The sequence below is a fragment of the Coccidioides posadasii genome, chromosome 5 (assembly GCF_018416015.2).
Source record: "Coccidioides posadasii str. Silveira chromosome 5, complete sequence".
NCBI classification, from domain to species: domain Eukaryota; kingdom Fungi; phylum Ascomycota; class Eurotiomycetes; order Onygenales; family Onygenaceae; genus Coccidioides; species Coccidioides posadasii.
This window is the reverse complement of record NC_089411.1, coordinates 93,685-109,837: the sequence shown is the minus strand read 5'-3', so window position 1 is coordinate 109,837 and position 16,153 is coordinate 93,685. Positions and strand designations below refer to the sequence as shown.

Below are 16,153 nucleotides of genomic sequence, written 5' to 3'. Positions count from 1 at the left end.
GTATTCCATATCATGTTCAGCTTTGACATCAACTACAGCATTATGGTCACAGTAAACAATTCTTTACATAGAGCGTTACATCAAGGTCGCGTATTTCTACAGACTTATTAATAGCATCATAACACAGGGGATATCTGTGAAAAAAGCGACACATCCCAAAGCCAAAGTAACGCCGTCTCCTCCTAGCCTAGGTAAAAATGCCGCCTCAAAGCGATGTACACCAGAGTAGATCCAAAACCCAGTTTATCACCTGGGCTATGCACAATTGTACTGCGCATAGTTAACTATCACTTGTAACCGTAATATCCTCCTGGTGGGAACTGTCCTGGTCCAGCATTGGCACCTGAAGCGACTGGAGGTGGACCTTGGCCTCCCTGCATATGCTGGGATTGGACATCGGGTCGGTATCTAACTCCATGTAAGCTTCTTGTATTTTAGGCTAAGACCAACGAGTCTCTTTCAGACGGGATCATTCGCATACTTTATATCCTGTGTAAACCGGCAGATGTGACAATATACTTCCTGCGCAACGGAAGTAAGTTAGATCCGTTTTGCTAATTTCAAGGAAGAAGCCTTACCTTGTACTTATGGAATGCCAACGGAATAACAGGCTATATATGTGAAGATGAGGTTAGAAAGCGGTTCCGCACAAGGAATGAATCAGGCCCAAGCATACCACGAAACATACTGTAAACCATGGCCTGGTGAGCAATTATTAGCCATTCAAGCTTCACTGTTTTGGCTATATCATAGCCGGGTTTTAATAGCCGATAGCCACTTACCACCGAGTGATGCATTGAGCAGACCAATTTCCGCCTATCGAGGGGCCTATTTAGCACCAAGATTATTGAGCCGCTTATCCTAACGGGGTTTTCTCACAGTTCTGGCATTGTGCCGTTATATTTTCGTATCCTTGGAGCCGCGAGGTAAATTCTAAACCATCCTGTCGGTTAAACTGAAATGGCGAGCTGGCAGATTTCCCGCAAGATGCAACACACATTCTGGACTTACCATGCGTCCCGAAAGTAATACAAATCGCCATTCTTGGATTTTCTTTTTTGTTTACCTCTGGACAGCACTAACCACAGAAGGGTAAAAGGGACAACAACGCGAAATATATGAAAATCGAAGAATCTGAGTCTGAGAAGCAGCGTAATCACCAAGCAATTTTCGTTCTGCGACGACGATGACAATAACGAAGCCGAGCGCGAATTACGTCGGCGGACTTATGCCCAGAACCAGCCACACCTGCCCAGCCGCCAAGCTCCACATCATTATGTAACTAGACCGTGCTGGGTACGTGTGGCGGTGCAGTCGTCGATCAATCGTGGCTCGGAACGCGACATCAGGAACGACGTCTGTAAGTTGACGAGATCAGAGAAGATAATCAGGGGGGCAGACAATCCTACAAGTATGAAATATTCTCGTAGAACCCAGTGTTGAATGTGTGCAGAGAATCTGCTAACCCCCTACCTCCGTTGAATGACGTCTTTACCGTTCCGCAACTTGACGTGCATCCGTGGTTCAAGCAAGATCTCGGTGCCGCGAAAGCGCATCAGGAGTGGGGTTCTGGCTGCAACCAGTGGAATAGAGCCTGTTTATGTGGACCTCATGGGCATATATATAAGGTCGGGTAGTCTGCTCTGCAGATTAACTTCAATCCCATTTCCCGTGTCGTTTCTCAGTATTGCATTCTCGCCTCTGCTGGCATCTCTTGCTTCATTTTCTTTCCAGACGCAATCTTGAATTACAAATCTTCTTTCCCGCATTGTAGGCCACTTTGCAGAAGATGAAAGCCGCCAGCATCAAATTAAACAGTGGCTATGAGATGCCTCTGGTAGGCTTCGGCCTTTGGAAGGTCAACAATGATACCTGCGCTGAACAAGTGTATAACGCAATTAAAGTAGGGTATCGTTGCTTCGATGGTTGCTTGTGGTATGTATGGATAATTTCTTTGCTCTTTCTGAAGTTTATCCCTATATATGTTGGCGGTATCCCTATGAAGTATTGACATCATGAGTGTCGATGCCATGATGGAATGGATTCTATATGTATACCCAAGGATTTGTTTTGTCGCAACTTGCCTCGGTTTTACAAAGGGAACTTAAATATAAGGGTCAAGACCTCTTCCCTCTAGCACAACGAGGGAAGATGGCTTGGTGGACTAGCTATCTAATGCAGATAGTTGCGCCTGCTCTAGCTTGGTTCTAGACGAGTGTTTCCACTGCATGAAGTTGACCCCTTAATTGCGGTGCTCCTATGAGGCTTGGAATTCCCTCTCCCTTGCCTTGGCGATTTTCACCTGGGCTGGATCCTTGTGGACTACTCGTCTCCGGCACACGCGCTGTTGAGTTCGGGCGAACCTAGCAGCTTGGGGCACCAGGATGCATGCGCGATAACGGGTCAGTTAGTCGTGTTCGCGGCTCAACCCCCCACCTCCTGTTTTGTTTCACTGCAACATCTCACGACAAAGGTACATTCTACCTCTTGTGTTGTAAGGTACAGCGCTAATAGCCTACCGTTAAGGTTGCAAGTTAGAATACTGGGGTTGCACGTTGATATTATATGACATTTTTTCTGCGTTCTGTTTCCCCATTACAAACATAGTTGTTCACATGCGCCATCCATTTGATACGCGATAGGCCTATTTACATATATGCAAAATGGTATCTAACTAGATTACAACGCAGACTACGGAAATGAGGTCGAAGCAGGTCAGGGGGTAGCTCGCGCAATCAAAGATGGTTTAGTTAAGAGGGAGGATCTCTTCCTTGTCTCTAAGCTGTGGAACACTTTTCATGACCCAGAGCACGTCGAACCAATTTGTAAAAAGCAGTTGGCAGATTGGGGCATTGATTATTTTGATCTCTACCTAATCCATTTTCCAATTGCTTTGAAGTATGTCGATCCATCAGTCCGCTATCCGCCAGGCTTCACATACGAAGGGAACAAAATAATCCTTAGCAACGCATCTACCCAGCAAACTTGGACCGCAATGGAGAGCCTTGTGGACCAGAAACTCACCCGGAGCATTGGAATCAGTAACTTCAATGCCCAGCTCATCATGGACTTACTCCGATATGCGCGTATACCTCCTGCAACGCTTCAAATCGAGCACCACCCATACCTCACTCAACCAGATTTGGTCAGGTACGCCCAGAAATCAGGTATCGCGGTGACTGCATACTCCTCCTTTGGCCCACAGAGCTTCGTTGAGCTGGAAATGGAAGCCGCCAAGAGAGCGCCCCTCCTCCTGGAGCATCCTGATATCAAGTCCATCGCTCAAGATCACGGAAAGGCTCCTTCACAAGTTTTGCTGCGCTGGGCCACCCAGCGTGGCATTGCTGTTATCCCGAAAAGCAACAATCCCAATCGCTTGGCTATGAACTTGGATGTCCTTGGATTTGATTTGACAGAAGACGAGATCAAGACAATTAGCGGATTAAACCAAGGACTTAGATTCAATAATCCTCCACGCGTAAGTTTTGATCTCCTTGAATCTTCCTCGCACCAAAGAGTGATCTAGCTGACCTGTTGATTTTCATATTCTTCAAAGTATGGTTTCGATCTCCCCAATTTTGCCTAGAAAGGATGACCTTTAAAGTAGTGCTGGTTGAAGTATATAGATGATATGGTTTACCCCACGACTGATTCTACCGTCTGGATCCTAATAAACTTTAAAGGTGGCTCATCTCGATCCAATCTTGATGGGACTATTTCTACAGATTGAGTTAGAATTTCAGATATACGCCAATATAAAAAAGATGAGTTGATATTGAAAGTGGACCATGTAAAATCTAAGCACTAAAATTCCCTCTGCCTGTGCATATTAGAGCATGTACTTCGTATAGTGCCGCCCGTTAGCTGCGACATATGTCTGCAGTTAAAGGTATTGGGATCCTTCGCTCGGATATTATACACTCCAATGATTGTTCGTTCGAAGCCGTATCCTTTTTCAATTCCCGCCACCTTGACCTTTTGCAACAACCATGAAGAACTTCCAGTGAAGGCTTATGAAAGTCCACCGGTTGCATCCTTAGGATGTAGTCGACCGGCACCCTTTAAAGGAATTTTCAGCAGCAAACCGTTTCTCACAGCGGACAAATCTCTTCGGGGGGCCACAGTTGGACGGCAAAGAAAATTTATACCAAGGGCAAGAGTCGCATTTGGAATTCCAAGTTCCACACCTTCTTTGGGGATCTGGAGCGGAAGACCAATGTGGCGATAAAACTCAATAGACCACGCCATTCAAGACTCGAATTTACGAGTCTAGAGAATTCTAAGAGGTGTAAATGTCTGTTAGCCTTCCACGGGCTTGCTCCGGTGCCTGGCTGTTAGGTGTTGCGATTTTGCCACTTTAAGTATGGGGGTGATTCCTCGACCTGCCTCCCAATCCATATCCGGAGAATTTTCCTTCAGTGCCTTAACCACTTGCTACGCAATGGGCGCTTCTCCTTCTGCCGCAAACCCTGCCTTTGGATTAGCATCCGCATCTACTCTTTTTCGCTCCCCCTCTCTTTCCTTTTCCATGCCTCTCTTCCATAGCTTCATCAGTGACATAGCTCCATTCTCCTCCGATTCGCGCAGCCACATACCCTGAATCCTCATCGGCACTCGACCTTTCCTCCTCGTAAAGCAATCCGCGTACTGTACGAGCGGTACTGAACGCGGGCCCGAGGATCGAGACAAATCCTGGAGTTCATACCAGGTTTTCGAAAGATGAAATTGCCGATGATAAGGATTCTGGCGGATGCTTACGTTGTGGTCATGTTCGGAGGGATTAATGGTGCATGTTATTCTCGGAGCTGAGGAGGTAGGTTCGGCCTCTTCGGACTCGGGTGCAGAGTTGGTTGGGAATGGTTCATCAGGTGATATTGACGATTCCGGGATGGGAACAGCAATAGGAGAGGCATTGATAGCGTTGGACGCTGCTTGGGCTGTTTCGAATATGGCTAACGCACTGCGACCACTGTTTAAAGCCTTGGGTCTGTAGTCATACTGTATACCCTATCAGCTACGACAAACCGGATAGGAGAATCTTTTTTATATTCTTAAAAAGAAACTGGAGAGATACCTTCAAATTCCAGAACGTAGCAACTTCCCCAAACTTCTGGAGGGCCTTGAGCACGGTTCGACTCTGTGCAAGGTTTCGTGGAGCAGGTACCATCGTGATATGGACCTGTCGCTGCGTAACCGTTGACCGAAAAGCTGACGCCATGTTTGCGAGCCGCCAGGCGGCGACAGGGTAATCGCTTTGAGCCCAGTTGGGCTATCGCTTTCAGCTATAACCGTCAAAGTAGAACCTGCTTCGCGGTGCGCCGTGGTTTCGTCACTTTTCGCCTGGAGCTTTCAACTCGGCAGCTGAAATGAAAGTTTCCGGTACAGGAGCTTCACGTGACGCGGATGTTTCTGCCCAAGCCCGGCATTCGGGAGTTGACATCTTCCCGGCGGGTCAGCGGCGCAAACAACTTTGTCACTTGGGCATTTTGTCTATTAAGGAGTAGAGTATGTTGGTTTTGGCTTCGAAGAGCAAACTACGCTGAGTGTTAGGCATAATCTCCAGCTAATCACTAATGGTTACAAGATCACGGGTCCCGAGGGAATCGTGCGTTAATTGCCCCCTGCGTTAAACTTGTTACCACGTCTAGCAGTTATAAAGTTCCGGTTTGCAATGCTCCGCATTCCGTGACTATAGCTAGGATAAAAGCCAAGAGTGTCCCGCTCGGCTTGACTCATGTCTCCTGCACACCGTAGTACCAGCCCGATTATGATGCGCGAACATATGCTAAGTCAGTGGAGTAAGTAAAAGAGCAGCTATGAAGAAGCAGGGAAAAATAAAGCTCACTTGCATCAATCTGCTGAATCTGTGGTAGCGCCAACCTCACTTTATTTCTATATAATGCCGGGCCTCTCGTTTGCAGTGGGTTACCTTCAAAGTAAACGGTTTTCAACTCCTCCTTATTTCGAAGTTCCCGCTCAACCTCGTCGAAACTGGCCAGTTTATTATTGGAGGCCCATAACTCCTCGATATGGGAGAGATGAGAAATGTTTTCAAGAGTGGATATTTGATTATTCGAAATGTCAAGGACGTGGAGATTATTGAGAGACTCAAGGCCCGAAATGTGCGTAATTGCATTGTGTGAAACATATAGCTCCTCAAGGCTCGTTAGGCCCGACAATCCCGAGAGACTGGTGAGTCGATTAGAAGGGAGAGAGAGGATCTTCAGGTTAGAAAGATGTGAGATATTCTATATGACTAGTTAGTCCGGCTGAGCTGCCCTGTCACGGGAAGGAATCAGTACTTTTATTTCAGTGATCTTGTTTTTCCCAAGCCATAGCTCTTCTAATGATGTTAAGTCGTCTAAATTCTCAATTTCCTAAATGTTGTGGTGAAACCATATATTAGCTGTGAAGCCTCACCCGCTTTTGTCTGAGGTGTTCACCAACCCGTATTCTATTCGCCCCAAGCTCTAAATTTCTCAGCTTGGTCAATCCTTCCAGTCCCTCGATCTTCTGTATCCGATTTTGCACAAAATACAAATCCGTTAACTGGACCAATTTTGATAGATTCTTAATATGTTTTATGTTATTGAAGCTGAGATCCAAGCTGGTAAGGTTCGTAAGCTGGTCCAATCCTTTGATATGGGAAATCAGGTTATCGTATAGATCAAGGTCCTTTAGAGTTGGACCGAGATTGTCCGGGAATGACATGCGTGGAATTTGGTTTTGGCGGAGGCATAGTTTCTGAACAGGACGGCGTTAGTAGAACGAATCAGTTTTCGGAGAGGGAACAGTTAGGATTGCTAAATACCTCAAGGTGAGTAAACCGCTCTAGTCGGAGAGCCTTTAACGATGTAACTCGAGAATGGACAAGGTCGATATCCTGCTCGCTCGTGCTTTGCAGTCAGAAAGAAGCGCGTGAACTATAGTACACCCGGATCCTTGCAGGAAAGTGGAGGAGTCCGTACATCAATGTCGTTGTCTACGCCCTCTAGCAAGTCTTCCAGCAACGCAAGTCAGCACTCATAACCCTTTAGCAGCGTGAAGCAAGAATACAGGTGGATACCTTCATCAGCTTCTATCTCCTCCACGGGAGGGGCATCTTCATCTGAATGATCGGGATCTTCGAGCGCCTCCGGATTGGTGAGCACTGCGTGCCGCTCGACGCGTAATTTCCCATCCCACCCTTTACTGTCCTTCATGTTTATCCCGGGTTCTCACGGTTCAATATGGCGTCTAACTTTTCCCGGAATCAGGCAACTGCAAAGGCAGGCAATGAGCCCAGGCGGGGCAGGCGGAGTAGACTTCGAGCCTTCTAGGGCGTCAAAAAGAAATGGCTTCAACAAGGAATTACAGCAGAATAGGTCAACAAACGGCGTGAACTGGATATTTAGTATGCAAAGCGAAGCTTAGTTAAAAAAGGCGGGCCTTCATAGCCACCACGAGGACTCCTAATAGGTAGTGCATGCGCGCCGCTGTCCTCCGTATAGAGTACGGGAAGTTCCTTTTACTTAGCACAGATGTAAGAGTACAGGTACCCACCGCATTACAACTTTCCATAATAGGAATAGTGTATAAATATACATTTGAAGTCGCGCCGTTTTCCAGAATCACATCAAAATAGTGAGGATAATCCGCCATATACGTGTGGAGACATGTAACTACCACACTAAGATGCACTCCTAAAATGTGGTAACTTTGTTTGGAAAGTCGGCACGTAATAAAATGGACATGCATACTTGCTTGTCAAACTTCAATACGTCACCTTTGGTTCAATACCTCCATTATAGAACAGATGCCTCAGCGTATCAATCCTCAGATTTGGGCTATGACAATCTGCCTGAATTATCGCTTACACCACCCCAATTCTCGCAAGCTTTTGGGAGGAGTTGTGTAATATTCTCTCATGTCCACAGGCTCTCTAGCTAGGGCATACCTATACAGAGTAGTAGCAGGCAGTAGCCCTTACAAACAAGAGTAAATGCTTGTATAGCAGATGAGTTTATGACATGTGCATGTGGTAGACAGCAGCAACTGACCTAAATTCACGATGTTGCTTAAAAAAAAAAAGGAAAAGAATAAGGCCGCTGGTCTGATCCCTGAAATATTTAGAATGGTGAGTTACAACAGACATACATCCAGAGTCCAAAACAATGATACACAATGAAAAAGAAAATAAATAACTTAATATTAGCTAGGAATGCCAGTTGTCTGTTCAAAGATAGATGGCATCCAGTTGTGGTCATTCAAGTTTGACCAGACCTAACAAGTCTATAGCACACTGGATAAGAAGATGTTGGCCATTGTCTGAGTGTTTGTTTATTGATAACAGTACTTAGAAGGAATGAAGTACCCTGTAGAGATTATCATAAACCATGCAAATCTTTGTTCATTTATGAAGTCCATGAACAAGATGGCACAATAATGACACATAAGGTGGATAGAGGTTCTTGGGGTATATGACTTTGAGATCCTCTACCACCCTGGGAAGCATAATCCAGCTGACACATTATCATGAAGACCAGATTATGTCAAACTAGAAGAAGACATTGGTCTGCTAATGTATATGCTCAAACAATGTTATATGAATGGTGTTCCAGAGTGGGACCCATTTGAAGGAACTTTCTTTAATAAAGAAGGTATTCAAGTATGTGCTGCTTGCACTGTCCAAAGCAGTGGGGTAGAGATAGTGCAGGGGAGACCTGGTGATACCAAGATAATTGAGTCAGTCCAGAGAGCACCAGCCAAAGATGCTGGAGAGACTTAATAAAGAAATTGCAGGAGATCCTGAATTCCCTGTATGCACATGAACATGGTGATGAAAAATGAAAAGATCTATAATGAACCAACTGTGAGTGTGTTGAATCTGCTGCTAGAAGCACAGAGAGATGATCTCTCTGTACAAACAAGATTTGCTGAGACAGAATCTCAGCAGTCAGAGTGGAAAATAGATGAATGAGGTCTTTTGACAAAGAGCAGCAGGATCTACATCTCTAATGATCTGGCTCTAAGGCAGGAACTGCTATAAGTCCACCATGATGACCCATTTGCAGGTCACTTTAGTGTGGCAAAGATGTTTGCCTTGCTCTAGTGAAAATACAATTGGCAATTAATGAGACAAGATGTCCAGATGTACATATGTGAATGCCAAACCTGCCAATGAGGGAAGACTCTAATGCACAAACTATATAGATTGCTTGTATCATTACTGACACCCAGTGGTCCCTGGTGTTCAATATCCATGGACTTTATAATAGACCTCTCTCTGAGTGGAGAGAAGAGAAACCCATATGATGCAGTTCTGGTTGTTGTGGATTAGTTTATAAAGCTTGCATGTTTTCTTGTGTGTAGAAAGAAGATTGATGTGCCAGAGATGGCAAATCTTCTGTTCAGAAGAGTGTTTAAAGACTTTGGATTTCCAAATAATATTATTTTGGACTGGAGATCTGTTTTCACAAGTGAATACTGGTCAGAGCTATGTTTTCACATAAAAGTTAGATGAAAACTTAGCATGACATTCCACCCACAAACAGACAGCCAAACAGAGGCACTGAACAAGATTTTGGAGAGATATCTTTGTGTCTATTGTAGCTATAGATAAGATGACTGGGAGGAGTGGCTTGTGTATGCAGAATTTGCATATAACAGGTCAGAACACTCTGTAATGCATATGTTCCTGTTCAAAGCAATATATGGCTTCAAACCTAGGGGATCAGATGAGATCCAGAAGTTGATTGATGATGATGATGATACACAGACAGCACCTGACAGAAGACTGAGAATAATTTCTGTGTTAAGGAATAGTCTGATAGAATGTTTGATGAAAGCAAAAGAGAACCAAGCACAGTTCTATAACTAAAGATGTTAAGATAAAGTATATGCATCTGGTGATGAAGTGATGTTGTCATCAAGAAACCTATAAACAATATGTTCTTGCAAGAAGTTAGATGACAAGTACTATAAACCTTTCTCAGTAATAGAGGTTATAGAAAATAATGCATATTGACTGAAGCTCCCTCTGAGCTATCAGATCCATAATATTTTCCATGTCTTATTGTTGAAACTGTACCACATGAGAACAGGTGAGGCACCAACACATTCTCTCACAGTACTGGTAGATGACCATCATGAGTGGAAAGTAGATGAAATCTTGGATGACAAAGCATACTACTGCAAGAGATGTTACCTAGTGAAGTGAAAAGAATTCCCTATTGAGAAATTGATGTGGGAACCTGAGGAAAATCTTGAAAATGCACAAGAAACCCTTAAGAATTACCTAAAGAAAAGATGAAATTACAAGAAGACAAATGAACCTACATACAGAAAGAAAGATAAATGTGACACAAAACAAACATAAAGATCACAACACATCTATAAAAGCAAGAATTTAATGGTGAGAAGGCATACCACAAGAGTGCCTGAGACACAGCCACAACAGTGGCAAACTGGCCATAGATGAGTGAGGCTTGGGAGTCACAGGTATGTTTGGTACAATGATGGACAGGATCACAACAGAAGACACAGTCACAGAGAAAGACATTATAGATAAAGAAGTATGAAGAGAATGAAGTATTTCTACAATACTCCAAAAACTAGAAGAAACAACATCAGTTAGAAAATCAATAAAAGACATGAGATTGGCCTAAGCAGAAGTTAGTCTGAGAACAAGTAAGATAGTACAGAAGATCTATAAGACTGGTTTCTGTGCTATTTTAAAGAGCTTTGGTTCCACTTGTCAAACAAGTTGTAAGATGATCAAGTAAGACTCAGATGTTTGCAACTTCACTTTCTACCTGAGAGAGAACAGTATAAACTGGGCTTGATGAATGAGAGAACTCAGACAAGCTGTCTTTGATAGATTCTGTCTTGGAGATAAGATCCATGGTCTTGGCTACATAACATGAGGCAGGACAATGATGTTTCATAAAAGATCCTTCAACAGTAGAAGTGGCCTGGCAGCAGCAATGTTTAGTGGCTTCTGAGTCAAGCCCATGAAATTCACACACAAGTATACTCATGCACTTGATGTTGTATGGATGACACAGATCAGCTGCATCAAAACTATGATATTCTTCTTGAAGTTGCAAGAGCTGATGAACTAGTTCAACAGCAGATTCTGGAACCTACAGCCATGTCAGAACAACAAGAAGAATGAATGAAGATGTACTTACATCATGACAGATACAGATTTGATGTTCTAAACAATAAAAACAAGATTTCTTCTTGATGTTCTATAGACAAGACTCATCTTCATCCAGGCAGTCTGTGAACATTGAGTAAACACAGATGGAGCATGGAAGAGTGTCTTCTTTATTGTGTGCAACAGGGTCTTTTAATGACAACATTGTGATGAGTTATAAAATGAATGAGAAATGATGCCTGAGCTCAAACAAAGCAAAAGAAAAGAAGGAAGAAGAGGGCCAGGAACTCTCTATTTATACTCATCATAATATATCAAGATTGCTAGTCCCACAACTTGTTAATAAACAATGTGACAATGAACAACAGACAACATAGCAACCAGACAAGCAAACAAACAAAGAAATGAGTACATGACAAAATGCTGGACTTTTGTAATAAAATGATTGCTGTCCTACAACAAAGAATGTCTACTGCAACCAGCAGTGATATGCATGCAGGATGTCTATATAGACAAGCAGTGAGTAATGCAGAAGCTTGCACATCCAAGAACCTATAATGCTCCACCAATGATAGAGGAGCTATAATGATGTATGAAAAACTACTTTGATGGCCCTATGTCTCAGAGTTCAAGGCCTCTGGGGGGGGGAATAGTGTTATGAATGTAGACCTAGACCAACCAAGCATCAGATGACATCAGATGTTCAGGGGTATTCACATAACCCCAATGCTGAACATATAAGGATCACATGATTCACATGGATCATGGGAACCCCAGTGTTCAGTCTCCAAGTGAGGGAACCCCTACATTTTATGCACAACTCTCTCCCATCAATTGCAGGCATTGTATCTACTTAGCTCTTTTGTACCCCTAATCCTGGGAAAACCTACATGACCTATGACCGGTTCACCTAACAAGACCAGAACTGTGCTTGACTAGGATTATCTCTATTGAGTAGGCCTAGGGGCTTGCCTTGCTTGCAGTGTTGCTTCTCCATCACTAGAGTTGATCTTAGCTGCTGATTCTTATGTTCCAGCAGTTCATTATGAAGAGCAAACTGCTCACTGGCTTGGATAATCTGTTCAATGCTCTGCAAATTTAGACTGTGCTGGAGATGTATACTCTTGATCTCTTGTTGGAGCTGGTGCATATTGCTAGAAATAGGAGGTTTAACTGACAGTGTAGGGGCTTGAGCAGTTTCAAATTGGTGTAGTTGATGTTGAGAATCCAGAGAGTTAATTCCAGTCTTTGCAAAGCCAGCAAGTATATTTTCAACTGTCAAAGCCTTCTTCCAAGTCATATTGAATAGTCTCCAGAAATCCCTTTTTGTCATTCAAATATAGCTCATTTCTTGATGTAGTAGTGCTTCCAGCTCATTGGAATATGCCTTGCCCAGCAGCCCAAAGATACCAACATCAAGAGATTGCAAATGGTGAATTGAATGTGGCAGGAGAATTATAAGAAGAATCTTTTCTTGGTCAGTGTATTTAATAAATTTCATATTTATATGGGAGGAATGGCCATCTAGTAGAAGCAGATATCTTTCTTGACCAGCTTGTTTCTTAGTATGCTGATTGAAAATCTGTTTCAACTACTCTAGTCCATATTTATCATTGCTTCAATTATTTGTTGAAGCTGCAAAGTAGGCTCATTTGCTTCCATCATAATCATCTAGCCATGTATTCTGGAGATCTTGTGATTTGCTCTGATAAATAAGAGCTGAAGATAGTGCAATTTCTTCAGCAGAGACTAAGCAGAGCAATAAGAGAAATTCCTGACTATCATCCTGAGTGATGGCATTCTTTCCAGCTTGTAGGGCTTCAATAGAGACTAATTGCTTTGAGGCATGGCAGGAGTCTAGAAGAAATTCTTTTTTATCAAAGTTGTAGATGTTTGAGAGCTCAAGATTATATTGATCAATTTTCTGCTCCAACTATTCCATAAGTAGTAGTTAAATAGTTAGCCAGTATTAACAACTGCAATTGCAAGTAATTAAATAAATCATCAAATTACAAGCATATAGAAGTGCTTAAAGCACTGATAGTTATCTGCTACCTGTCTATTTTGATCAATTGCTTTGAGATAAATGCATTTGATCTTATCATTATGCTGCTTGTGAAATTGATTAACCCAGTTGATCCTAACATCCTCTCCTGTCATCTCTTGTACAATATTTTGTAGAATCTGAGGTATAATGGCAAGACTGTGGCTAGAGAGCTTGTTTATATAATTCAGAAGCTCTGTCTTCTGTATATCAGAGAGCTTTTTCTTATATTGGGAGGCTGCTTTATTCTGAGCAAGTTGCAAGTCTTTATACTGTCAGTACAGGATCTCTTGATTAACTGAGTACTTTCTCATAATTGCAGTGTAATTTGGGATCTCTTGTCATTCAAGATCTGCAATTGCAAGCCTAATTGAGGTGTTGTTGACCATGTTGTTGCATATTGAATGTTGAATGTTGGAGGAATTTTGGTGGTGGAAGATTTGGCTTGTTTAGTGGTGTGGCTTGCTTAGTGGTGAACTACCTTAACGTGGTTCATCACCCAACAAGCACCACCACCCCAAACACCCTTTTTACCACCCTAGAAATCTACAAATTCAACGAATGTCACCACCACGAATCGAAATTGTATATCATTAGCTATAAAATATTAAAAGAGCGTATTCTAAAGAGTATAGAAATCAGTATGATGAGAAAAACAAGCGATGGTTTGGCTTAATAGAGCGACCAGATCGGCTAGCCTTGGTGTTTAGTAGGAAAGTAGGTAAAGGAGCGTGGGACTGGGGGTGAGAGCTTGAAGCTGTCAAATTACCGAAAGGGGAGGTTTGTATAGGGGGTAGGAGGTTTAGTTTTACTATTAGGAACGGGCTTCCGCTGTCGCTTCGGGGGGTGGGGGGATAGTTCCGCAGCGGCCCTCAGCTCTTGCAGCCTTCCGCTCTGCTAGGGTGACTGCCTTTTGATCCTTTTGGACAGCGCGTCGGAGCTCGAATCCTTCGACTTGCGCGGCCTTTTGCTGCTTTTGGGCGTCTAATTCGTCAGCGCGTTCGCGAGCAGCCTGGATCCTAGCAGGCGAAAAGAATTGAGCTTGACCCGCATGTTCCTTATTGAGTAGACCTAGGGGCTTTCCATGTTTGCGCCTCCTTTGTTCAGTCTTAACAGTCTCCTTTAGGAAGGCATTTTCGTGCTTCAAAAGGTTGTTTTCATCTAGTAGTTGCTCGCCGGCGCGTATAAAACTTTCAACATTACGACGAAGAAGCGATTGACGAAGCCGAGCTGCCCTCACCTGGCGGCGGAATCCTCGAGCAGTAGTGGGAGCAGCAGGCCTAGTAGGGGCCTCGGGGGGTGTAATAGGCCGGTCTTCTTCTTCTTTGAAGAGGTCTCACACGCGGTCAGGATTAAATGGATGAATCCCCATGGCTCAAAAGGCAGACCTAATATTCTCTTTTGTAAGAGCTTTTTGCCAGGCGACATAGAAGAGCTTCCAGAAATCGCGTTTAGTCAGTCTTAAATAGCCGTATCCTTTGCGTAGGTGATCTTCCACCTCTTTTGAATACGCAGTTGCCGGCGGACTAAATACCGCTACGTCAAGAGGCTGCAAACGGTGTGTTGAATGCGTTGGAAGGACTGCAACTAGGACCTTGCTCTCAAGTGCGTAATTGAGGAATTTCATACTGATGTGAGACGAATGGCCATCAAGGATCAGGAGCCTGTATGCATCGCGTTTCAGTTTTGTATGGCGGTCGAATATATGCTCTAGCCAATATAAACAGTAGGAATCACTGCTCCAACTGTTGGGCGACACTGCAAAATAGGCAGTTTGCCCGTCAGGCTTAAATTCATCAAAACAGACGTCCTGGAGATCACGTTCTCCTTTAAATATTAGTGCTGGGGGGGGGGGGGGAATTTCCAGTTGAACTGATCTCTGCGATCAAAGAGATAAACTCCCCGTTTCCATCCTGCCTTTTTGCTGATTTCTTCGATTTCAAAGCATTAGAGAGACAATTCGCTTCGTACACTGAGTAAAACTGATCACAAAGCCTTCCTCATCGCAGTTGTATATATTTGATGGCTTGATGTCGTATTTTTCAATCAGTTCGTTGAGCTAGAGGGTAGGACGCTGGTAGTAGCAAGGCCGCGATCAGAGAGGTCTTCCAACTGCCGGAGAAGCTGTTTCTCTTGCGCGGCGGTGAGCTTTTTGTGGAATCGGGAGGTAGCTTCGGCTTTTGAGACTGCGAGGCCTAGATGACGGCGCCACATTGTAATTCGGTTAATTTGGTGCTTTCTAGCGATTGTACTGTAATTTGGATCCTTTGTTCCATGTAGACCTTGAAGCGCTATCTTCATAGGCCTTTCGTTGACCATTGCGTTGGGATTGTATCCAAAACCACGCAATTGCCCTCGATGCATGCTTTTAGCCCAATCACCCTGCGAGTGTCAGGCCCTCGCCAGGCTCCATGCATCCCGTGTTGTTGCATGCCCTGACAGGTAGCACGATGCCCCAGTGGCTGGGAAGAATGGCCTTCGGTGGTTTGTGTGGTCGCGCGGATTTGCCCTTCAGAGGCCTTCTCCTTTCCAAGCCTAGAATCACTTCTTCGAGCTGTCTCACTGTCGCTTCGGATTTCTCTATGGATGCTTTCAACCTGCCACCGCCGCCGTACCACTGTCTTAAACGTTGAAGTTCAAATTCCCTCCTTCGGCATTTAGTCGCAATTTTGATGCAGAGTGTACACGGATCTTGAATAACCTCAGTGTGGCCAACGAGTTTCAACCCACAGGTTTCACCGACTCGATGTTGATAGGTACACCGAATGGAGAACCTGCCCCATGTCCAGTCGCCGCATCGATATAGTTCTTGGCCGTAGAAGCACATTGTCGCCAAACAAAACGTTTGAATACCGAGATCCTACTCATCTAGCAGTTAGTGCTGCCACAACGTGCTGGTGAATTCAAGTTGCATACAACACTGATTTCCCACGGCGGGTTGAAACCACTTCATCCGGCTTAATATTTCG

The 16,153-nt window shown here is 44.0% G+C and overlaps 6 protein-coding genes across 6 annotated transcripts; 1 reads left to right on the top strand and 5 right to left on the bottom strand.

Annotated features, from left to right (window-relative positions):
• Positions 1-51: 51 nt before the first annotated feature.
• Positions 52-1,268, bottom strand: D8B26_008004 (uncharacterized protein). Its single transcript, XM_003071381.2, has 7 exons — positions 1,012-1,268; positions 880-933; positions 783-816; positions 677-701; positions 579-611; positions 482-522; positions 52-408 (listed from the first exon to the last, which is right to left on the bottom strand). Exons 1-7 carry the CDS (start codon positions 1,040-1,042, stop codon positions 288-290), a joined length of 339 nt encoding a protein of 112 aa, XP_003071427.2. The 5' UTR covers positions 1,043-1,268; the 3' UTR covers positions 52-287.
• Positions 1,269-2,388: 1,120 nt separating this feature from the next.
• XYL1 (NAD(P)H-dependent D-xylose reductase (XR)) lies at positions 2,389-3,671 on the top strand (the record flags this gene model as incomplete). The annotated part of the gene is made up of 3 exons (XM_066125723.1): positions 2,389-2,473; positions 2,679-3,478; positions 3,557-3,671. The coding sequence occupies 3 exons, from the start codon at positions 2,389-2,391 to the stop codon at positions 3,584-3,586; spliced, it is 915 nt and encodes a 304-aa protein (XP_065981807.1). The 3' UTR covers positions 3,587-3,671.
• Positions 3,672-3,811: 140 nt separating this feature from the next.
• Positions 3,812-5,439, bottom strand: D8B26_008002 (uncharacterized protein). Its single transcript, XM_003071379.2, has 2 exons — positions 5,075-5,439; positions 3,812-4,998 (listed from the first exon to the last, which is right to left on the bottom strand). Exons 1-2 carry the CDS (start codon positions 5,216-5,218, stop codon positions 4,435-4,437), a joined length of 708 nt encoding a protein of 235 aa, XP_003071425.2. The 5' UTR covers positions 5,219-5,439; the 3' UTR covers positions 3,812-4,434.
• A 74-nt stretch (positions 5,440-5,513) lies between these two features.
• On the bottom strand, positions 5,514-7,472 carry D8B26_008001 (uncharacterized protein). Its single transcript, XM_066125722.1, has 7 exons — positions 7,067-7,472; positions 6,969-7,000; positions 6,812-6,883; positions 6,448-6,744; positions 6,303-6,377; positions 5,846-6,248; positions 5,514-5,785 (listed from the first exon to the last, which is right to left on the bottom strand). Exons 1-7 carry the CDS (start codon positions 7,200-7,202, stop codon positions 5,766-5,768), a joined length of 1,035 nt encoding a protein of 344 aa, XP_065981806.1. The 5' UTR covers positions 7,203-7,472; the 3' UTR covers positions 5,514-5,765.
• Positions 7,473-13,998: 6,526 nt separating this feature from the next.
• Positions 13,999-14,612, bottom strand: D8B26_008000 (uncharacterized protein; the record flags this gene model as incomplete). The annotated part of the gene is made up of 2 exons (XM_066125721.1): positions 13,999-14,507; positions 14,573-14,612. 2 exons carry the CDS (start codon positions 14,610-14,612, stop codon positions 13,999-14,001), a joined length of 549 nt encoding a protein of 182 aa, XP_065981805.1.
• Positions 14,613-15,230: 618 nt separating this feature from the next.
• D8B26_007999 (uncharacterized protein) lies at positions 15,231-15,938 on the bottom strand (the record flags this gene model as incomplete). Its single annotated transcript, XM_066125720.1, has 1 exon — positions 15,231-15,938. Exon 1 carries the CDS (start codon positions 15,546-15,548, stop codon positions 15,231-15,233), a length of 318 nt encoding a protein of 105 aa, XP_065981804.1. The 5' UTR covers positions 15,549-15,938.
• Positions 15,939-16,153: the final 215 nt, after the last annotated feature.